Source organism: Cupressus sempervirens, chromosome 7 (assembly GCF_028749045.1).
Source record: "Cupressus sempervirens isolate cs-2001-9-10 chromosome 7, ASM2874904v1, whole genome shotgun sequence".
NCBI classification, from domain to species: domain Eukaryota; kingdom Viridiplantae; phylum Streptophyta; class Pinopsida; order Cupressales; family Cupressaceae; genus Cupressus; species Cupressus sempervirens.
The window spans coordinates 343,783,930-343,808,645 of NC_143124.1; the positions used below are offsets into that span (position 1 = coordinate 343,783,930).

At 35.8% G+C, this 24,716-nt stretch overlaps 1 protein-coding gene across 1 annotated transcript in view; it reads right to left on the minus strand.

The window, feature by feature from the left end:
* Positions 1-24,716, minus strand: part of LOC149546834 (protein ABA AND ROS SENSITIVE 1-like) — a 98,046-nt gene that overhangs the window by 44,182 nt on the left and 29,148 nt on the right. Inside the window, exons 3-4 of the mRNA XM_089791379.1 lie at positions 12,761-12,944; positions 11,770-12,076 (exon numbers count right to left, since the gene is read on the minus strand). Coding sequence (XP_089647505.1) covers positions 11,770-12,076; positions 12,761-12,944 — 491 coding nt within the window. The remainder of the gene's footprint in view (positions 1-11,769; positions 12,077-12,760; positions 12,945-24,716) is intronic.

Below are 24,716 nucleotides of genomic sequence, written 5' to 3' on the forward strand. Positions count from 1 at the left end.
TAACAAATTACTGATATAAACTATTTATGATTTGTCAAAATAAGCAACACCTAAATGATCTAATGCCTCTTTATCCTTCAACGGTGATTCAAATTAAACCTTAAATGGTCTATTCAAATGTATAAATATATGAATATCCTCGAGTCTCTTCATTCCAAGTTCGCACAAGCTACTCCTCTTCTCGCCTGTGCTATGTCTGCTTCCACGGTGATGCTCAACCGCTAACATAGATGTCTAATGCACATATGATTTAATGTTTCGATTTTCTAGTTATCTGGAACTTCAAGAAAACATAACCAACAATCTCCTCCCGTTATAGGATTGCCACTGTAGCTTCTCTTCTAATACGCACAATTCAATTTCCGAGAGACCTAATGGAGATTTTGCCATTCAAATGTTGGACTCCATCATTTCTTTGCGTGTATCCCTGCAATAGAACCAAAGCAATATTAGATATGGATTAAAAAATTAAAACTACAATTGAATCAAATAAAATGAATTTCCCGTGATTCCGGATTGAAACGTGCATGAGTTTGTGTGATTTTTGGTTCACACTCTCAGTCGTCAATTTATTGACCTTCATGCATCTACATCCATGTAACTAGTGATGGCGTAAATGCTCTAAATCATTCCTATGTGTTGGTTATGAGTCTTGTGAATATTTGATTGCTCCTTCGACCATAGCTTCGCAGACACACTTCCTATTTAATCTTTCACATCCGGCAAATCCATTCACATTAAACACTCGTTGAGACTCTTAAAATGAACTTTGGCTCGATTAGATAAACTCAATCTTCTAAACTTTGACTTCAATGTTGTCAAGTTCCTTACACGGTGGTCTGAGATCAAAAGAACGCTAAAACCATGTTTAAGCACCTCATATTGCCCTTCGGATTATTGGATTCTGAAAATACTTTATCTTGCGTGGCCATTCACAAATTATTTCCATGTGTTGACTTGATCCAATCTTCCTAGTTGCGGGAAGAATCTTTGCCTTTATGTAATTTCTTTGACTCGGTATGTATCATCTTTATAAATCAATCTGTGCTTGTACAATAATAGTTGCTTATGAATTAAAAACTACATGTTTGATTTCCTTTCTATATGAAAACTCTCGATGATACTTTAGCACCGTTGTCTCATAAGCTGACTCAAGTCCTGTTAGCGGACAAATACACAAATGCTTTGACTGGGGCCAACTCATATTCTATATTATTGAACCCTCCTTACAATCAATTGATAGCATTTGTGTTGTTGTACATCTCAACATAGTGATCCAAATTGTTGCAAGATATATGCTCATGACAATCACAGAAGACCGGGTTTCAACAACAAAAGTCCCAACTCTCTTTTGTCACTCTATTTATTTATATCAACTCTAAGAGGATCTCCTTAAAGAACTCGATCTTAGGAATTTGTCTCTTCTTTTAACTCTATACCATAGTCGCTGTATGAGACTTAACTACTACCATTTTCATTTTCAAGGCAAAATTACTCTAAATAATTTCATTGAATCAAATAGAGTAATTCATGTTTGACTTCTCAGCTTTACTGAGTATAAACTTCTTTAGTGCTACCCTTGTTGGAAATGCTTGCATAGTTCTAATAGAATCCTTAATCACTATTAATTTTGCATAAATCTGTTTATAAATGGCTATCACCATGACAGTGACCACAAATAGTGCATAAGGTCTTCATGTATCTGTTCAAGGATATTCTAGTGAATATGGATCAAACTGGAAAAACATGTCAAGTCTTTCAATTTGAATTGCTTTCGATTCTTCTGTCCACATCATTACTTAGCTCACATGGAGGCACAAAAGTTTGGAAATTTGGGCTCCATCAGTACCATTCATGACATAGCAAGAATTTCATCACTACAAAATTTGGGAGTCAATGCAAATGCAAGAAGATGAAATGGGGTGATCATTTTATTCCACCACTCAACACAAATTGTTTGCACCTCTTTGAAGGAAGTTTCTTCAGGATCTTGCTCGTTTTCATTGATGGCGTGCTTCATTTTTTCAAGCATTGAATCAATTCCATTATATACCTCTCTCAAACATGGATAACCATGTCAGTATAATGAATCATACTCATGATGAGCTTAGTGAAACTAAGAAGATACCACTCGTTCCCACCAAGTTTCATCCAGGATCATTCATTTTACATTTGTAGCCCTTTCAGTGCTAGATTGCCTCCATAGTGACCAACTTTGACTAATAACCATACTAGCAAGTGACTCAAGCACCTTCACAAGTCTCCTCAACACAACTGTGTTGGATACAAATCGAGTCTCAGCAACCTATTCAAAAGTTAAAAATTTGAATTTGAAATACAAACTAAAGATGTGCTAATATTAAAAACCAAATTCATTAAAGTGAAAAGCAAAATTCAAAACTTAAGAACTAAACTTAAAGGTATTTCAAAATTAAAATTTGAAATACAAACTAAAGATGTGCAAAGTTTTAAAACTAAATTCATAATTATTAAATGAAATACAAAATTCAAAAGTTAAGAACTAAACTTAAAAGTATTTCAATGACCTTTAGCAACTCCAACTACGAAAATGATCTAAAAATGGCCTATGACATGTGAGGGTTTGTGATGAACATTTGAATATCTTCAGCTTCAGCATAGATTTCTTTGATCCAATTTATTTTCCTACCCAACTTTTGTAGCATAAGATTGAGATAGTGCACTGCACAAGGTGTCCAAAATATGTATTCAAACTATGTCTCAATCAACATGCCTACAACTTTACAATTCTTTGCATTGTCTGTTATTACTTGGACAACATTTTGAGGGCCCACATCCTGAATGTATTGTATAAGGATGTTAGCAATAAATTGTGCATCCTTCACCTGCCCTTCATAATCCACAGCTTTAAGAAACATTGCCCCTTTAGGGCACACTGCAATCACCTTGATTAATGGACGATTTTTGGGATCCTTCCACCCATCAGAAATAATTGACACCCCTATTTGTTTCCATGAATTCCTAATAGGAGCCAATGCAGTGTCTATGTTTTTTACCTCTTTTTCTAGTAAGATGCTACGCACCTTCTCATATCCTGGCCCCATGTACCCTTTTGGAGCCTCGTTTCCTTTTCTCAACATATCATGCCAATATGGTGATCGCACAACATTAAATGACAAACCATTTGCATATAAACATCTTGCAACACTTTGATCTACAATCTCCCTAGCATCATTCTTAAACGCACTCTCTAATGGCCCCTCGCTTCTCTTCACATTAATAGGTTCTTCTTCAATTCTACCCAAAAATGGGTGGCTCTCTACTACAACATTAGGAAAGTCATTATGAGATGGAGGAGGCTTACTTCATCTCTTCCTTTTCTTTAAAGGATGGTTTGTGCCCCGAGAAACTCTTGCATTTGCTTCCTCTTGCTATCTAATATAGCCTGCTATTTGTCGAGGTGATAATCCATCACCATCCTCTCCTGGACATGCTTTGATACCATGTTGGGGAATTGCACAAAGATAGGCTTTCACACGACTAAATGAACGTTTGTACCTCACATTACAAAAATTGGATATCCAAACAAATGTTCTGCCCCCTTTTACTTGTTCTATCATTTGGACATATTTCCACAAAGGTGAATTTGGATCGGTTTTGAAAGTGGGAGACTGAGAGCTAACCTTAGTTGTCATTATCCTATTAACAGCAAATTAAAAACCAGTTATTACATGATAAAGGTCAAAGACCTGATCAACTATAAAAAATGAATTAATATAATCATAAATATAATTTATAAGTTCTATTTTAATAACAAATTTATATTATTATTTATTTAATACTGGAAACTTCTATTATTGATTATTTAATATTTTTATTATTTAATTAATACATTAAAATATAATCTACTAATTTAACTTTTATTTTTTATATTTTAACTATATATTAGTATTAATTTATTTTCTTATTATTATATATTATAATTTTTCCTATATGAAGACAAGAATTTTAAAATACATTAATACCAACCATAAAACTATTAAATATAAAATAAATGTTTAATAGTAGTTTGTACACTTCAAAATAAAAAAACAAAAATAATATAAATCAATTTTTATGTGCCATTTAATAAAGAAATATACAGAAGTGAAATTTAATAAACTAATATCATATAAAAACATTTAATAATCTAAAATTTCTAATTTAATAAACATATTAAAAATATATGACATTACAAAACTATAGTCCAATCTCACGGAGGGAAAAATATTCACAGACGGCGGAAGAAATATTCACAGTGGGAAATTTTGCAAATAAATTTATTCTTCTGTGTTTGTCCTCTGCAATCATTGTTCTTATGCCACTTGATCTCCTTCTGCCTACTACATTGTTTGTCTCCGCAAAAACAAAAACATTTGTTGTTGCCTATGCTTTTTGTTTTCTGCAACGTTGTGCCTAAAACTGTATCATATTTATTCTTTCAATAGTGCATTTAAAAAAGAGGTTTCTATTTTTTTACAGCTAGGAAAATGGGAAAAACATTCCCAAAATTAGGTAAACCAAAAATCCATTCCTAAAAATGTTGATTTTCGCTGAGATTCGTTTTAGAAATTTCCCATATAAGATAGCAACAAATCCATGAAACTGGGTGCCTCATATACATATAATGCCATAAATGGTGACATCTGTATAGACATGTGATATGTGGAATTATAACAATACTCACATAGATATATTCACTTAACCCAAGCCTTATGTTGCCCTACTATGTAATTCCTGAGGTATCCCTCTACACATTTGTTCACTATCTCTGTCTAACCATCTGTCTAGGGGTGGTAGCTACTACTCAAAGTGAGCTCTGTCCCACACAATTTGAACAACTTCTTCCAGAAGTGACTCATAAACCTGTCGTCCCTATCGCTAGCAATGCTCTAAGGTAAACCATGCAACCTGAATAACTATTTGAAAAATAAATCTGCCACCTGTGTAGCAATGTATGTAGTGTTGATCGAGAAGAAGTGGGCAAACTGCGTAAGCCAATCAACAACATATCTACAGTCTCTACCCTAGGCTCTCGATAGTCCATGGACAAACACTCACACTTCCTGTCAAGAATCGGAAGTGGCTGAAGTAAGCCAACTGGGTAAGAGTGCTCTTGTTTATTCTGTTGGCAAGTAGGACACTCTCTAACATACTGCAACACCTCAGCCTTGATCCCTTTCCAAGAAAAACGCTCATGAATCTGCCGGTAGGTTTTGTAAAAACCTGATTGTCCTACCATAGGTGAGTCATGATAAACTCTCAACACCATCCTACTCACCTCTGACCCTCGAACCAAATAAATGCACCCTTTGTAAATGATGAGCTCATTCACAAGGGTGAAATCACTATTCTGGAACGTTCTATCTATGAATCTTGATGCCCATGTATCCTTTGCATACCCTGCAAGGATCAAATGTCTCCAATCCTCTAATATATCTGTCATCAAGCTCAAGTGGGGTCTTCGTGATAAGGGATCTGCTACTACATTCAGTGTCCCCTTGAAATAGGTAATATCAAAGTCATATGCTTGTAATTTACTTACCCATTTATGCTGTCTATCATTAAGATCTCACTGCCCCAAGAAATGTTTCAGGCTATTATGGTCGATTTTTATGTTGAATTTGCTACCCACTAAATACTGCTTCAATTTGGCCAAAGCAAGCATTATGACCAACATTTCCTTATCATTAATGTTGAAGCTCCTCTTAGACCCCCTGAGCTTCCTATTCTCATAAGCAATTGCGTGCTTGTCCTGCATAAGCACTGCTCCAACACCTTCACCAGATGCACCGCAATGCAGCTCAAAAGGTTTGCTAAAATTTGGCATTGCTAGAACTGGACAAGAAGTCATCAACTCCTTGAATTTATCAAAACACTTCTGTGCTACAAGAGTCCATAAGAAAGCCTCTTTTCTCATCAAGTCTGTCAAGGGTGTTGCATGCCTCGAATATCCACTAACAAACCTCCTGCTTAACCCACACAACCCCAAAAATCCTCTCAATTGTGTCTGGTTCACTGAAGTAGGCCACTCAATAATAGCACAATTTTTTTTGGATCCATGCGTACTCCCTGAGCACTGATAATGTGACCCAGATATAACAACTCTGATAATCCAAAATCACATTTGGACTCCTTTGCATACAAGGACTTCCTGCTCAGAATGCTCAACACAATGAAGTGTTGCACATGCTCATCCCAAGTCCTACTATACACCAGGATGTCATCAAAGAAGACTAACACAAATTTCCTCAACTGAAGCTAAAAGACCCTGTTCATCGCGGATTGAAAAGTAGTTGGAGCATTAGTTAACCCAAATGGCATAACTACAAACTCAAAGTGGCCACAATGACACCTAAATGTCATCTTCTTTATATCCTGCTCTCTAGCTCGAATCTGATGATAGCCTGATCTCAAGTCAATTTTGGAGGAGAAATATACTCCATGTAGCTCATCTAATAACTCATCAATATGTGGGATGGGGTACCTATTTTTGATAGTCTTCCTATTCAGGACCCTGTAATCTATGCACATCTGATGACGGGCCAACTCTGATACCACTTGATGAAGAGCCACACCACCCTTACCCACTCATAACCAAGAAAGCAACAATATAGAGACCAAGAAAAAAATGCTTCAGAAATAATTTTATTGTACTTGAAAAATCCTTAAAACACCCACAAGATGATATGATAGATATGACTTCTTCAAAAAGAAGTTTACAAATTCTTCAACATAAGAGAAATCCCAAATAAGAGTCTTCATGCCAAGAGCTTCACCAAGAATTTCTACTTTAAGAGCTACACCTTTAGAGCTTTCACACCTTGAAGTCTTCACGCCTTCTAGCTTCTACTTCTCAAGTTTCTCCTTCTCGAGCTTCTATTTCTTGAACTTGATTACAAATGATAATAAGCCTTGCTTAAATAGGCACTTCTAACCCAAGACATTACAAACACAACCAATGTGGGATAAAAAGTAAATACAACTACCTTTAAATAAATATTAAATTCCCACCCAAATACAACTAAGAACCCAACAAATATTAAATTTATGATTCAAGGAACTTTCCACAAACTTCTAAATTGCCACCTACACACCTCGATTAATGGAATGACAACTAATTTTCTTATTTTTCTATTTACGCCACCCATGCACCTCGAAAATAAAAATCCTATTTTCCTTTCTTCATATTTTCTATTTTTAATTATTTTTCTTCCTATTTTCGTCACTTTCTCTCTCCTCCACAATTTTTTTTTTTTATTTTTTTTTTTCAAATTATTTTCCCATGCAAGATGCTCCTGCATCAACATCCTAAGAGTACCATCCTTCTTCACCAAAACCACAGAAGAAGCGAAAGGAGACTTACTTGGTCTAATGTGCCCCATAGCAAGTAGTTCCTCGATGGTTTTCTCAATCTCATCCTTCAATCTCTTTGGATGCCTGTAGGGTATGATCATGATGGGTTTAGCACCCTCCTCTAACTCAATAATCTGCTCACTACCTCTATCTAGAGGTCTACTTGGTGGTATGTCACTAAAAACCTTGTAGTGCTTGATTCTTAGTTCCTGTATGTCTAGATGGTGTCTCAGCAAGCTCTCCATGCGTCTACAAGACATCATCCTAAACCCACTGTCACGAATGGCCTGAAGTATGTGGGTCTTCCCTTCTGATTGAAACTTCATCTCTATGTTCCCCCGAGTTTCTAGGACGAAGATGGCAGGGGACAACGAGACAAGTTTCTGGGATGGCAAAAAAATTTGCCGATTTTGGGCATGGGGGGGACGGCAAAAGTGACATTTCTGTTTTTTTTTTTTTTTTTTTTGTGTTAAAAAATTGGGGAAGGATGCAAGTCCCCAATGAAGTCTCGGGACAGGGATGTCCCCGTCCCCGAAATGCTAGCTTTTTTGGGGGGGACGCGTCCCCGAGGAACATAGCTTCATCTCCATATCTCTCAAATTGAGAGTTAACTCTCTAATATCATGTAGCCAAGTCATGCCAAGAACTAAATCCGTATCACCCATGTTAACAACATGAAAATCTGCTTTGAAATCAAAGTTGTTGATCTTTAGGGGTAGACCTATAATCTTCCTGTCACATTTGAGGATGTAGCCATCAGCTACGCTCACTCTCAGACCCTCAAACTGCTCTGTCTGTATCCCACACCCTCAACCTGGCTCTGATACCAATGTAATATCCCTTGTAATTCTGATTTTAATTTTCTGATTTCTTAACCTCAGAATTTCGTCAAACACTTTACACACAAGGAATATATCGCTGATCTAAATTTTGTTTCCTTTTTGTGTAAATGTCAAACTTGAATTGATACGCTTGCAAAACTCCAAACAACCAACAAAAAGATGCAAGTATTTTTTTGTATTTTTTTGAAATATATAAGCATTGACTACAAATGTGAAAATATGCATCTACAGCAATAAGACATTAAGGCAACACCTTCTATGATGTTCAATGATATCCTAATCCCTTATAACTAATTCTGATGTAAAACTCTGATATAAATCAGATTACAATACTTCACAATTGATTTCTAAATTCTTACACATGCCCTAAGATATTCATCTCTATCCTCCATGCAATGCAAAACGAAATGGATAGGAACTTGGAAACCGCTCAAGAAATCTGGATTTTACTGTAGTGAATCACTGTAGCAGCAGCGGCACTGTAGCAAATCACTGTAGCAATAACCGACTTATTCCTTCAATCGCACTCCACAATCTGGCCCTTGGCCACAAATTTGGCACAATGAAAAGACTGATTGTCTTCTCCAATAGCTGCAACCCTTCAGAAGATCTTTCACCAATATGCTCAAATAAAACACCTGTATGATATCCTCCCAATGCCAAATTCACTGGGTATTTCACCAGCGCAAATGAAGGCAAACAAAAGAGCTCCGTTCTCTAGTGGCAAATGTTGAAACCCTTGCTTAGAGCTCCAAGAAATCAAATAAGCAAATAATGGATAACTAGCAATGAAGCTCTTGCCTTTCTTTATTCTTTTCCTTCACCCTTCTAGAAGAAAATAAAATATTATTTAATTGCACTCTCTAGAAGCTTCCCCCTTTCCAATACAATAATTAGTTGTGCTTCTAGAAAATGCACTCTCTAGAAGTTCCCCCCTTTCCAATACAATAATTAGTTGTGCTTCTAGAAAGTTAAATTAATTAAATATAAAGTCACCTTTAGATTTATTTATTTATTGACTTTAATTTAATTTATCTCTCCACTTCGCCTTCGGAGAATGAAAGGCTAAGAACTCCACTGAGGGCCTAAAAGATGGGGGACATTACAGGATAGGTGTTTATAAGATGTTAGGTGTGATTTGGAGTAATACTAGACCATTTCATGGTCATAATGTCATCAAATGTGTAATGTTGCAAAAAGTTGCAAAATTGCAATGTTGGTCAAAAATGCAACTTTTCAACCCAACGGCCATAACTATTTGAAAAACAGTTATAGATGTTGGTGTTGGTCTATTTAAGGAGGAAATTGGAATTGTACGGACTTGATAGTTTTTGTATTAAAAAAGCTGACAGTTTTGAGCAATTTTCCAGTTCTCTGAGTTTTAGCCATACTGTACAGATTGGTAGGACTGATCAAGTGGTATGGAAATTTGAGATTCAGAGTTAACTTTCAATCCCATTTGATTTCATCTGATTTAGTTCATTGGCTTGCAAGATACTGTCATTTTACTGCAGACAGGCCTGAAACCCTTGTGAAACTGAGTCTATTCCAAAAATGGGAGTCTAACTGGTGTTTCCACAGATGGATTTTCAAGGCCTTCAGGGAAATACTAGTTAGATCTGTAACCTATCATATTCTAAAGGTTCAAGGCTGGAAGTTGCAAGGAAGTGTTCTTTCCATCAAGCCCTAGGTCAAATATCCCTATGTATTTGACCCCGAATTGTGCAAATAATGCTACAGAATGAGTCTAAAGGCCCAAGTGACCCAATGAATGATGGATTTAGTGTATGCTGAGGTAGATCAAGGTTCCTGAAGAGTTAGTTGAGTTTCATGTACCCATCTACTACCCTTTTCTTTGTAAACCAAGCCTAATTAGGCCTATTAGGTCTGTGTGCATAGTATTGGTTAGGTGGTGCAAGAGTGGAGCCACAACCTAGGAGTTTGGAATCTTGTAATTGATCCAAAAGGGTATCATAAACTGTGATTTGTTATGTGGGTTGCTTGGACAAGTTGAGAGTTATTCCAATTTTTCCTATTAGGCCACCTAATTGAGGCTACTAGCCTAGTTAGGGTTTGTTGTGTTGTGGACACCTAGGAATCAAATAAAAGGTTGACTCTTCATATAATTGGCCTAAGGAAGCTATCCCAACCATAGAGTTGCATCTGTGAAGTCTTTTGTTAAGATCTCCTCATTTTGCCCAAATGGAAGGAAGGAGCCCCTAAAGGTTAATATTGGGTAGACTTTGTTATTGACCCTAGGAGTTGGTAGGGTCAATTAGGGTGTCTAACCCTGCCGAGAAGGTGGTGTAGACTACGAAGAAAGAATGTGCAAGGTTTTGAATAAGGTTTGGAGAGTTGAGGTGAACAAGAGGGGAATTCCACTTAACACTATTCTTGTTGTGTACTCTGCATCACTCATCCTGAATGTTATATTTTAAGCCATTCACTTACCTAGCTACCAGCTCCTTCTGAACTTCACTATGTTGTGCCCTCATGCTCAACCTATGGAATTCCTCAGTATAGGTGGCAACATTTTGATTCTTGATCCCTCTACGCATGATTGTGGAAGTTTCTAATCATTTGCACTTCAAAATCTGTTGGCTTAAACTTGCTCTTCATCATAGCAATCATCCTATTCAATTTGGTAATAGGTTTCTTACCATTCCTCTCTCTTTCATTTTGAGTATAATTCCACCAAATGATGACAGAACCCTTGAGCTTGGTCCTTGTATATTTGACCTTCTTGTCCTCTTCCACATCAGTCAGATCAAAGTGAGTATCCAATGCTGCTATCCAATCTGTCAACTCTTCACATTTCATTTTGCCATTGAAAGCGGGTACTTCAACCTTGAAGTCCTTTTTCTTTGAATCCTTTATAGCACCTAGAAAAGATTGTTGTTGTTGTCTAGCCTCATCTTCAGCCCTAGCCCTCAGTCCTGCTCTTCTACCTCTTCTTGCTCTTCTTCTTCCTCTTCTTCATCACAGTCTGAATTATTCTCCTTGCCCTTGCAATATAATCATTAATTTTCCTAACTGGAATATGAATTGAAGTCTAACAATCTTGAGGAAAAATCCCCCCATTGATCAGAAAGTTAAGGATAAAATCCCTTAATTTATTAATCAAGCAAGTGGACGATCCCCCTAGCTTTAGAAAAACTATTTCAAGACATTTATACAAAAGAAGTAAATGCCAACTATGGCAGATGTTCAAAAACAAGTTTATACTTTCAAAGAGTATTGAAGTTTAAATTCTAAAATGTATATCCAAAAGTATAGTATACAGATGAAATAGTATTTGCAGGCTCTACCGTGCATGTGGCATACTGATATAAAGCAAAAATAAGGAAATTATAAAACCAGACATTACATTTCTCCTGAGATATGTTAATGTTCAATGAAAAATTTCTTCATGCCTACTCCAGATTCCAACCCAATATTTGAAAATTTCAAAGCACACAAAAGTTACAAGCATAACAATAATTATGTTTTTTCTACAAAAAATGAGGTGGTATACTGAATTCAAGAAGATAGAGAGAGAAAAATAAGTCTTTACTTGATATCATATTTAACAGGCTCCAATCCTCTTGCACGCAGATCTGCATCCTTGTTGTCAAAGAATCCTTCCGGAAGAGATCCCTTCGCTTCATTTGCTTCTGATTCTACTGTTGTTAGATTGGAACCATGCAACGGATGAACAAATGGAAAATTTTCCTTTTCTCTATCCTTCATATCTGACACATCCAGAGGATTTTTATTCTCCTTGGTTGAGACACTTGTTGTCTTAGATGTAACTGTTTCTGATGTTATTTTATTCAAATTCTTTGCCGATGTAGTAGAATTACTAGCCTCTTCCTGTGATACTACAATTGCCAAAATCCTGTTGTCAGTTAATATCTCTGGTATATGTAGAACCCCACAGACTTACAAGCTATCAAAAGCCACTGCAATAAATAAAAATATGACTATATAAATGCAGTTTCTTAAGTCAGAATAATTCCCAATAGAGCAATATGATTCTAAAACCAAAGTATAAGAAAATTTTGGCAAATGTTCCTTCATTTTGAGGAAAGTACCACTGCAAGAATATTTTATGCAAAAGATTTTAAGAAAATCCAGATTTAGAAATTACAGTATAATCTCAAACAATGACAAGCCAAGAGAAGTGTAACATGTTGCACTGAATATTATCTCTTCTAATGTTAGGACACCAACCAAGACTGAAGATAACAAAAAGGCCCGAAGAAACAGACAGCTACCACACATGGTAGTACTATACTAAGATGCTTTACAGTTTACAGTGCTCAATGCATCAAAGTGCTACAAAATACAAAGCATAACAGATTATGGTTCTCTCAACAAACAAGCTATGATTATGGTTATCATTAAACTGATACAACTAGTTATGGTTCTAACTTCTGACCCATGCATGAAAACTATATCACATCACGTTATGTGTCATCAGTCACACAGTGCAAAAGGTTGTTAAAAATAGTAGGCACTGTCAACATATAAATGCATAAAAAGCTACAAAGCAAGTTTCTCACCGCGATTCTGACGTTTGGCATCAGGTTCATCAAAAAAACTGGTAGGAAGAGATGATGCTGGTCGAATCTGTTGAGGAACAGAGGACAACACTGGAGACTCAGTATTGCCAGCATCAATTTTTGTGGACTTTGAATTATTGCCAGGTTTAGATTTTGTAGCACGGGCCTTGAGGTCTTCCACAGCCTGCAATGTGTACAACACGTTCAATCAGCTCACCTGCACATGAAGGTGAAAAGTTCACCACCTTGCTGATTAACCATTATCTTCTGAAACACCAATTGATGACAGTCTTTTATATACACTAGAGCTTCAAGCTTGAATTACACAAATACTATAAAAGTGTTTAAAAGTTTAACCTGCATCAAAAGAAATTAATTGACAGTTATCCTTCATCATGGTTGCCTTGACCATATCACCTATTTCAATTTGTGTTAATCCACAAAGGCACTTGGTAGATTGTATTCTTTTGCTTCTCAAGGTTTCGTAGGATCAAGCTACAAAGCATTGCAACCCATTGTGAATAGTAAAAATATTGTTTTATTATTGCTCCATGGAAAAAAGAACAGATTATAGACTCGTTATATTATTCAAGATGCCACAGATTTGGATTCTATGTTCACAATTCTTAGCTCTCATGGCTACTTGGAGAAGGGCTTATCAGGGCCTATTTGACTAGCACCTACATTTTCAAGATGTGCAAGTTTACATGTGTTCACAATTTTAAGCTCTCATCACAGTTGGCTGCTTGGACAAGGGCTTACCATGGCCTTTTTAACTAGCACCTACATTGTCAAAATGTGCAACAGGTCCCCCCAATTGCTAAAATCGATGCATGCTAATTTATAGAGAAACAGATATTTTCCAGCATAAGTAAAAATATCAGAGACTCGTGTTCAGACTTCTAAAACACAGGAATATCCTACTGATTAGGTCACAATAACATGCATTTTATTAAAACAAAATGTATTCACCGGATAAAACAATATTGCAAGTGCACTAAATAAAATATAATAAAAAATAATAATAACAATTGTTTTAAGGCTGAAATACAGGCAACACCACAAAAAATTCCCACCAAATAATAATAACCCACTTTGATTATTAACCTCTATTGCACCAACCACTTGCTATCAATGATTACGAAAACATAAATAACAAAAGAAAGGGTTTTAAACAAGAAGAATAAGAAGCCATACCAAAAGGGCTGAGAGTATCAACATTCAAATGCAACTTGGAAGTGCTTTGAGCAATGATTCTATCTATTGTCTACTATATAAGCAAGTCATTCTAAGAGTTCTCAATTAAACTAATGTTATTAATAATAGATAATTTTTTAGACCTTAGTCAAGGGCTATGAGATAAAAGCAAGATAGTATGCTGGTAATGTCCAAAGTAATCTGTGTTCCCCTTAAGAGATTTTCATATAACAATATTTCGATGATGCTTCTCAAGGCAACCCAAGTTGTAGCTTCAGTCAGATTGAATTGATCTAGAGTTAATTTCTAATGGATATCGGTTAAACATTATTGCATTTGGTTAATCATATATATATATATATATATTGCTGTTAATTATGTCTACTGATTATTAACTCACCATAACCAATATTGATTAACATAGAGACATGTCTCTTCTACTCCTATATATATGCATTTGGATCTGTACTTGGAACACACAGAAATATAGGCAGAGCTTAGTACATGTGCAGTGATCCCTTAACATGGTATCAGAGCCAAACTGCAAATGTAGAAAAGAGATGAAAATAATAGAGATTATATTTTTTTATAATCATACACACCAGCATCATACACCATTGTACTTGAACAGTTTCTAGCGATAACCAAATCTAAGAAGGGACCAATCCTGAGCCTTCCACACAAACACTTGAGAATTCCATTGATTATGGAGGTTGGTTACAGTAATAAATCCGCTGATAATTAATCTCTGTGACAGCAATATAACTTCAGGCGATCAACACTTACAGGCCATTAGACCATGAGCTGGCACAAGGTTCAAAGCAGTATCATAATTTTTAATTACAAGAATACATAGAGAGGAGGAGATGGAACCGAACAGACCTGAGTAGAAGGCAGCGAAAACCAAACAGACAAAGAAGTTGAAGTGGCAGATAATATGAACAGGTACTCTGTTGAAGATGTTTTAACAGAGGAAGGCGAATTCTAGAAGCTAGTCAGAAAAATGTATTAATTCCTCACTGAATGAGCAGGAAGGGTAAATTTTAATTATTTGGAACTCCTGGTAATCAGTAATGAGCCAAGGGGAATCTTACTCCCTTCCCGGCAAAGACAAAGAGGATCAAAACTGTGAAAATAGAGAGGAGGCAAAGGAAGAAGACTGCAATCTTTAGAAACAACAGTCATTACTGCCAAGCTAAGTTTGCAGTCCTTGAAATTGGTGTGATGCAGAGGCAAGGCATATCCGTCAGTTTAGGTGCGATAAAGCTAAATCTAAATTGACATTATCTACACCTATTTTGTAACACATATGAAGCTAATACAATAAAATAATGGTAAATGAGCAATGTCTCCACTATTGTGACACACCGGAGAAGAGAACCATGCTATAGGAGGCAAATACAAAGTGTGACAACAGTAGCCATTGTGAACAAATTGTGAATGCCACCTGACATCCCTTGGACACTGCAAATTGATTGTCTATTATGGTTCTGCATAAGTTCTAACCCGGGTCTGTGGAAATCATCTACCACTAATAACGATCCAGATCATATCCAACTGTAGTTACAACTGAGAGGTTGCTTTGCGTGGTAGAACATCCACATCACTCATAGTAGTAAGCAGGCCCTGAATCTAGCAACATAAATTTACTGCTACCACGATATTTGGGATTAATGCTGCTAGCAACCTGCTCTGGCATTGACTGAAGAAAAACACCATTTGTGGGAGCTAGGTATGTGGGTATCATGAAATTGCATGGATAATAATCAACAGTGTAAAGGGGAAATCACAGTCCATCAACAGCATGACACAAGCTCAGTGCAGGAGATCTGTTGGAGAACCTAGAGAGATCACAACTTCAAGTTTAGCTCCCTTCAATCTAAAGCATATCAAGATTACCTTTTTATGACACCAAACACCAAAATATCATTAGAAGAATAGGTGCAACATTTTTTATGATTGACTTGAGTGAAGCTTCAGAGGTTCTGGGTTGGTGAATTCAGATTTTCTACTGAGATAAAAATTCACTGTTTTGCAATTTTATTGCTCAGATTCTTTGGTAGTTTTACTTGCTATTCATTGTTAGTTGCCCTAGGATATGTCAATAATGGCTAATACAATAAAATAATGGTAAATAAGCAATGTCTCCACTATCATGACACACCGGAGAAGAGAACCATGCTATAGGAGGCAAATACAAAGTGCGACAACAGTAGCCATTGTGAACACATTGTGAATGCCACCCGACAACCCTTGGACACTGCAAATTGATTGTCTATTATGGTTCTGCATAAGTTCTAACCCGAGTCTGTGGAAATCATCTACCACCAATAACGATCCAGATCATATCCAACTGTAGTTGCAACTGAGAGGTTGCTTTGCGTGGTAGAACATCCACATCGCTCATAGCAGTGAGCAGGCCAATCATAAATTTATTGCTACCACCATATTTGGGATTAATGCTGCTAGCAACCTGCTCTGGCATTGACTGAAGAAAAACACCATTTGTGGGAGCTAGGTATGTGGGTATCATGAAATTGCATGGATAATAATCAACAGTGTAGAGGGGAAAGCACAGTCCATCAACAGCATGACACAAGCTCAGTGCAGGAGATCTGTTGGAGAGCCTAGAGAGATCACAACTTCAAGTTTAGCTCCCTTCAATCTAAAGCATATCAAGATTACCTTTTTATGACACCAAACACCAAAATATCATTAGAAGAATAGGTGCAACATTTTTTATGTTTGACTTGAATGAAGCTTCAGAGGTTCTGGGTTGGTGAATTCAGATTTTCTACTGAGATAAAAATTCACTGTTTTGCAATTTTATTGCTCAGATTCTTTGGTAGTTTTGCTTGCTATTCATTGTTAGTTGCCCTAGGATATTTCAATAATGGCCAACATATAAGGACATTTGGTTTTGGTGTATAAAAACATTACAAGTGGACCCAATATTGGAGGCTATTTAAAAGGAAGAGGTTAAGGATTATTATAAAACAGGTGATTCAAAGGGAAGTTTATTAAGAGGCAAAGACATATTATAAGAGCAAAATTTCAAAGCTAACGCATGGATCATATTTAACATTTGAATGAGGTAAGGATCGAGGACAAGAAGCCTATGTCAACATCAACCAAAGCTCTAGTATCATGAATTTGTTAGAATGGGAAAACTATCCAAATCATATGGTTATGGTTGCCAAAGCATTTGAACCACCTATGGTTATCCCCTTGATGAACAAAGCTCTGAGTAAGAGTAATAAATTCATTCTTATGGACCAAACTAGAAAGAAGAAAGAAGAAAATACTAAAAGAGATAGAGGTTGATATCATTCATGGATGATTGTATCTCATTAGACTTGATATTGATTGAAAACTCTATAAAAATGAAGTATGTGGGAATTTTACATTGTGGGGGAGTGAATAATTACCTTAACCCAATGTTTCATTCCCACTGGAGGCATATGGATCTTCATTGGAGAAATTAGTATCAAGGATGTTGATGTACAGATAAGTATTTATTATTCTTAAGTATTACATTTATCTATTCATTATAGTCTCTCTCTTATTCGTATTTCTATATGTACTATATGAGCTGTTTGCCTTGATATTTTCCTTTGTATCTAAAGATGATCTTGCAGGAAAAGAAGAATGGTAAATTAGGCATATTGTGTAGACTCAATCTCATGATAGTAGCTCCATAAAAAGTTGTGATCTAGAACTCATTAGTCCTATGATGATCAAGCTGGATAAAGAAAAGTAGGAGCTCAAAAGATTAATACTCAGAGGGAGTTTGAAAAATACTTGGGTGTGACTTTATGATTTTGATGGGCCTACCCTTGTGTACATCATGAGGAAATAATGACTATCACTAGAAAGTCGGAAGATTGATATCAGATTCAAAAGGAGTTCAACAAGCATCCTTGGGCAAAGAGAGCTTCTAATGGAGAAACTAGAGGACCTAACTTCCTAGGATCATTGTTTAGAGGGAGAAATTTGAGGTGCAGTCCCTTGTTAATGGTCTCTTCTCTATAAGGGAGAAGTTCAAAGTGAAATTCTTTGTAATGTTCTCTCCTTTGAGAGAGAGAAGTCTGAGGTGCAATCCCTTGTTCCATCCTCTAACTTGGTTCATGGTGATCACTATTTTGCATATGTGGATTATGTCATCAAAGGTGACAATCTTGCATTGATATATATATTTAGAGGGTAGCTATTGAAAGGTGACGAACTTATCAATAGTTGGACATGTTATCATGACAGACTACATTAAGTTGTTGTCTCGGAGTGCCGGAAGTCATGATAACAAATGTATCATGATTAGACTACATTAAGTTGTTGTCCTGGAGTGTTGGATATCATGATACTTGTCATGATAGAGTTCACAACATTCTAATTACTTGTTACCTACTCGACTTCATTAAGTTGTTATGCCGGAGCATCAGAAATCAGATAACTTATTCTCTTGATAGACGTCATTGTACATATCAAGTGAATATCACTAAGGTAACGAAACATAAATGATCCAATCCTCCCTCACTAAGAGGGAGTGTTAAAGTTGTAGCTTCAACCGGATTGAATTGATCTAGAGTTAATCTCTAATGGTTATTGGTTAAACATTATTGCATTTGATTAATCATAAATTTTATTTATATATATATGCATTTGGATCTGCACTTGGAACACACAGAAATGTAGGCAGTGCTTAGTACATTTGCAATGATCCCTTCACATCACTATTCTTAGTTAGGACTAATAACGACGCAGAATGCAAGGTTGTAACACACATTTGTATACTGCACCCTCCCAATTCATTAAAAAGATGATGGTCAATGGCAATTCTATGGGATTTATAGAGAAGTATTGCTAAGAATTAGAACTAAAAACCATATGTAGATGACCTTTGAAGTAAAGGAACTGGAACAAAACTTTGATCAAATGAGATTCGAGCATCATGCAAGGGTTAACAAGGTGGCAGACTTCCTTGCCAATCATGGCATTGATCACCCTCTATTAATGACACCTTGCCTAATCAATTACTAGGAAGGATGTTGTCGGTAAAAAGTTAAAACCATATACTAGCCGAGGGGTAGAGTTGGTATCTGAAAGGTCATGTGACAGTTGAGTCACCCCTTCGAGAAGTATATGTACATCGTCTGAATGGGTGACTCAACTGTCACACGACCTTTCAGATACCAACTCTACCCATCAGCTACAATATGGTTTTTACCGACAACAAAGGATTTTTAAAAAATTATGAACACTCAAAATTAATATTAATTGGAGGCATATAGGTAACAAGTATTGGTGGAGAGTTTTTAGATGTGATATAAGGAGGTTGCATCAGGCATGAGAAATAAGTGACTTTATGAGCTAGATGTGAGAAGATTTATTGTGACCTATTAGTGTTACTTGGCAAGGATTGGCTCAAGAGTTATTGGCAGCTAGGAATTCTAGTATAGCATTGTACTTGCAATGGCATTTGGGAGAAAGGCAATGGTTGTGGGAATGGAGTTGAAATATCCCAATAAAGACACAAGAAAAAATAGACAAAAGTGCAACAATTGACCATCAATAGAATTTCTTATGTCGAACTGAATTCAAAATACTGTGCAACTACATGAGATGCACCTTGGCTACTAACAATGTAACCACATTGTGAGTCATGGATGTCGATATCTTCGCTAGATTTGGAAGGGGCTCTTAATAGTTCAAACTCCTATGGATTTGGAAGGGACTCTTTATGAAGGTTTCAAACTCCTATCTATTGCTCAATCCAAAGTTCAAACGCTATCTCTTCGTAACTGTAATGTCCCCTCTTGTAATCTCTTAGGATTTGCGACTATCTTTAACTAAAAAAGACTTCTATTGCTTAAGACCAATATAAACATCCCAACTATACAAGAATTATATCCCTTTGAGACATACTGAACTGGATAATTACTTGATGTTGTTTCTTAATCTTAATATTTGTACTGATGGATCTGATAACCTATTTCTTCAATTGAGCAACCTGCAAGTCTTTTTCGTTGATATTCATATCTTTGTTTACTTATTACTGAGTGTATTCATTGTAGTTGCTAATAGTAAATTGCTAACTAAATTAACTATGTTGACTGAAATCTCAAAACCTCCTTGAACAGTAAATTCCAACATTATTTTGGAGTTGATTGTCTGTAGTATAAGCAGCGATGTGTGAGGAGAGATGCCCTCTATTCCTCCCTTCCTCTCGCTCCCCCTTTTTTAATCTTTAGATGATGTCAAATATATATATATATATATAACTATTTCTTCAATTGAGCAACCTGCAAGTCTTTTTCATTGATATTCATATCTTTGTTTACTTATTACTGAGTGTATTCATTGTAGTTGCTAATAGTAAATTGCTAACTAAATTAACTATGTTGATTAAAATCTCAAAACCTCCTATGAACAGTAAATTCCAACATTATATTGGAGTTGATTGTCTGTCGTATAAGCAGCGATGTGTGAGGAGAGATGCCCTCTATTCCTCCCTTCCTCCCGCTCCCCCTTTTTTAATCTTTAGATGATGTCAAATATATATATATATATATATATATATTGTGTTTGATAGTCCTTAGTTGATGAACCGGCATAACCTTTCACAACTATAAGTCATTTTATTCCAAATTGTTATAATAATTTTCTGATTGATTGATTGAATATTATAGCATCGTTCATCTCAGGATATAATAAAACTCTTGACATCTGTGGAAGACTATAATTTCCTAGTCAGCGGCAGATTACTATCAGGATGATCATGTATTGGCAACCATTTTATGATTGTTCCTTCTCCCCCATAAGAGACTCGTACCCAGCTTATGTATAATTTCTTTGCCCTTGTTATCTAGTTGTTTAGTGTTAATTCACCTAGACTGTCTCTGGGAGATAATCCCAATTTTATTCTTCTCAATCGATTGGTTGATGATTTGTTGCTTGTCGAGCTTCCAAATATCGTCTATCCCTTGTTCCCAAGAGCATATGCCTTCTATCTCGTGGTCAAAGACTCTAGAGGATTTCTCAGAATGCAGTGATGGTTACTGGACTTGGTGCACTTTCTGAATCTTCTGCCTACTATAATCTTCTTCCACGGTAACAGCCCGAATGCTTGGTTTGAACTGAGACAGGATCAGATTGAAGTTGGTTCACAGCTTCTTCCTTGCGATGATGGTAACGCCATGTGGGATACAGTCATGCTACATCAAGGTGGGTCGGTTTCTGTCTGCCACGTTTTCCTTGGTTTCTATCTGGCTTGATCTTCCTTCCAATTGCTATTTATTCCTTCTACATGAATTGTTATTTCCTTTTGGTTCTATCTGTAATTTTTCTTCCTCCTTCAAGTCATGTCCACGGTATCTAAAAGTTCTTGCCATCTTCTATTATGCGATAGTAATTCCTTCCTGCAGATCGATTTGTCCATTCTTCAGTTTCATGTCTCTATTGCCTATTTTTTTCTTTTTTTATTTCCCTTCAATGGTTTTCCTTTTTTTTTTTTTCTTTCTATCACCCCCTATTCCTATCTATTTATATTCCTTATATGGAATAGGTGTGTCCCTTTTAGTTAATAAATTGTGACCTTTTGCTTTCTTAATTATACTTAATGTAATCACTTCTTTGTTTTAATAAATCTTTTAAAATATTATCTTTGTTTCTCTAACTATGTTGGTGTTGATTCATTTAACTAATTATTACCATTATTATAATATAATAATATTTTATTTAAAAGTTATATATTATATTATTATATTATTTATTCCTATCATGTTCTCTTATTTTATTATATTAACACTATAATTAATTTAATAATAAATTATAATATAATTTATTATTAAATCAACTCCTTATTTTGTTCTTTATTATTAATTTCTAAGGGGCAAAATAGGGGACATGACAGTAACACGTCCAAGAACCTGGCCATTATGCAAGGTTGCATGGGTACGCATAGCCACACCCCTCAAACGCATACCCAAGTACCGAGTGTACGTTAGAGAGCATCATAACAAAGGACCTTGATTAAGATTTCTGATTTTTAATTGGGTCTTTTGTTTGCCTACCAGCTTGTTGTTCATCAAGATTAATTCGATACATAATCAGTTTGAAACTTTGATACAATAGTGATTAAGAGTAAACTTTATCACTGTTCAAGTCAGAAGTTTATCATTGCAATATGTCATTGTTATATGATTTATGATCTTCTTGTTCATGTTTAACTTATGTCTTCTCTATTATGCATCTTAACATTTAGTATATATCGTTATTACAAACATATTGCAAATCTGAAACTTTAGTATTCTTATTTTGAAAAACCATTGTTATGACTCGTATTTTTCAGATTTTCAATATATATTAAATAATATTTTTTTTAAATTGATGTACCCAAGCACCCACACTCCCTATTTTGAAAAATAGTCATACTCCTACCTGTACCCGTACCCTAAGTACCCAAGTACCCCCATCCTAGTGCAACCTATGTCTCAGAAATATGTATCCTTCTATTAACTTTGTTCCCAGTTGCTCCAGCAATTCTCCTAACCTTCAGGGGATGTACATAACCCTTCCTTCAATAGTTATGATTGGAAAGCAGATGCACAGTTTAGCTGCAGCAGAGAAGATGTTGAAATATCAAACAAATGGCATCAATAGTGTAGTATATCAAACAAATGTAATATGCCCCAACTCAATGTGATGGCTCAGCTTGATGAACTTCAAGTTTCGCAGATTTAGATCTTGATCATTTCATTTGATAGTTCACAATCTATTGATAAAATTTGGTAACTGTATCAAGTTTAAATAATAATCTCTAAATGTGCCTCTATCGATAATATCACTCACATAGACAGATGTTGATATATCAAACAAATCACATCAATGGTGTAGTATATCAAACAAATGTAATATACCCCGACTCAATGCGATGGCTCAGCTTGATGAACTACAAGTTTCAAAGATTTAAATCTTGCTCATTTCATTAAATAGTTCCCAATCTATTGATAAAATTTGGCAACTGTATCAAGTTTAAATAATAATCTCTAAATGTGCCTCTATCGATAATATCACTCACCTAGACAAACATATATTTCCCTAATCACTTGTTGACAACAATAGTCTGCAACAATTATCAGACTTAAAATCATCAGGGCCCAAAACATATTATGTCAAGAACAATAGTTTTCCAAACATGTCGAAAACACACATCCCAATGCAAATGGAGACCCCCTCTTTTTTCTCTTACTGGCTACGTAAGTGTTCGTTAGTTTTGGTCTAGCTTGGCATTAGTATGTGTCTCTTTGTATCCTAAGAAATTGATCAAGTAGTTTGGCACTAGTTTGTGTCTGTAGCTTGGCACCAGTTTGTGTCTCTTAGTTTGAGTTTCTTAGTCTCCTAAGAAATTGACTAGATAGAACTTTGATTAGGTTTTTGATCAAGTTTAGAAGGTTGACTTTAAATGAGTTATCAAAAGCCTATTAGTCATCGTCATTTTTGGGTCAAGTGTTAACACAAAAGTTTGCACCCATGCTTGGGTATGACCCCCAACCATCCTAGTGAAACATGGAAATAACCTTCAAGTGTGGGACTTGCGTTAAGGTTGAATCTTTGGAGAAGGTCGGCTACCTTAAAATCAAGATGAACCTAACTACAACTTTTGAGGAAGGAAAAGGAGAAGGAATGCATGAAATTAAAGGTGGGTGATGCACCAGATAGAAACATGGTTGCTCCTCGCCTGTAGCTGCACAAAATACCAACAAAGCCTCCCAAATATACACAAGTTTCACTCTAATCTACCCTTAAAGGACTCGTGCAAGTCTGAACCAATGAGATGTTACAAGGAAAAAATTATTCACAATATAGCATTCATAAGAAAATTAGACACAACATATACGCTTGAAAGGCAAAAGATAAGCATCCAACACAAAGCAAGAGATATGCAGAAGCTAGCTGCTGACTGATAGATAAAACAAGAATTTTCATTGATACAAGGCAACGGCAAATTCACAGATGTAGAGCATAGCTATTGCAAAAGAAAAAAGCAGAACAACCAAGAAAATATGTAGAAGGCTGCCTTTTGCTTTTTAAAGAGATCAAGCATAATTCATTACAATAGTTTAGTTCAAACTCCAACCACACTAGAGTTAAGTTACAGAATTGCAAGCAAAGAAATATCAAATAGAATCTGGTCTCATGTATACATTGATCATAGAAGTAACAGAGAACAACCAGAAATGAAGGTACCAATACAAAGGACAGAACAAATTGGGACAAATCTAATTTCTGTGTAAATCTTATCCATGAAATGATGGGAAATCGGCCAATAAATATCCTTATAGTCCATAAAATCATGCCCATACCCTCTACAAGTGGTAACAAGGAAGAAAACATGTTTGTATCACGTGAAGAACCCAAAAAATGTAGTTCTACATTAAATATAATGCTCTTGGGTCGTGTCTCAGTCACCAGGAAAAATTAACGCAGGTACAAAAACACCCAACATTGTCAACCCCGCACACCTACACACTTTAACATTTCATACTCCTTAGATTTAATCGCAGAAGTGCAATGAAATCTGAGTCATCGATCTCAAAAAAGATGATTGGCAATTAAATACTTTGAGAATAAAGCAACTGGGACCAATGCGGAAAACACACAATGTTTTCAGCCAGGAGCATACCGACATCAGAGAAACAACAAAATGTTACTCGATAGGAGCTATTGGCATAACATTTCACATTGGGATGAGCCAAATTAC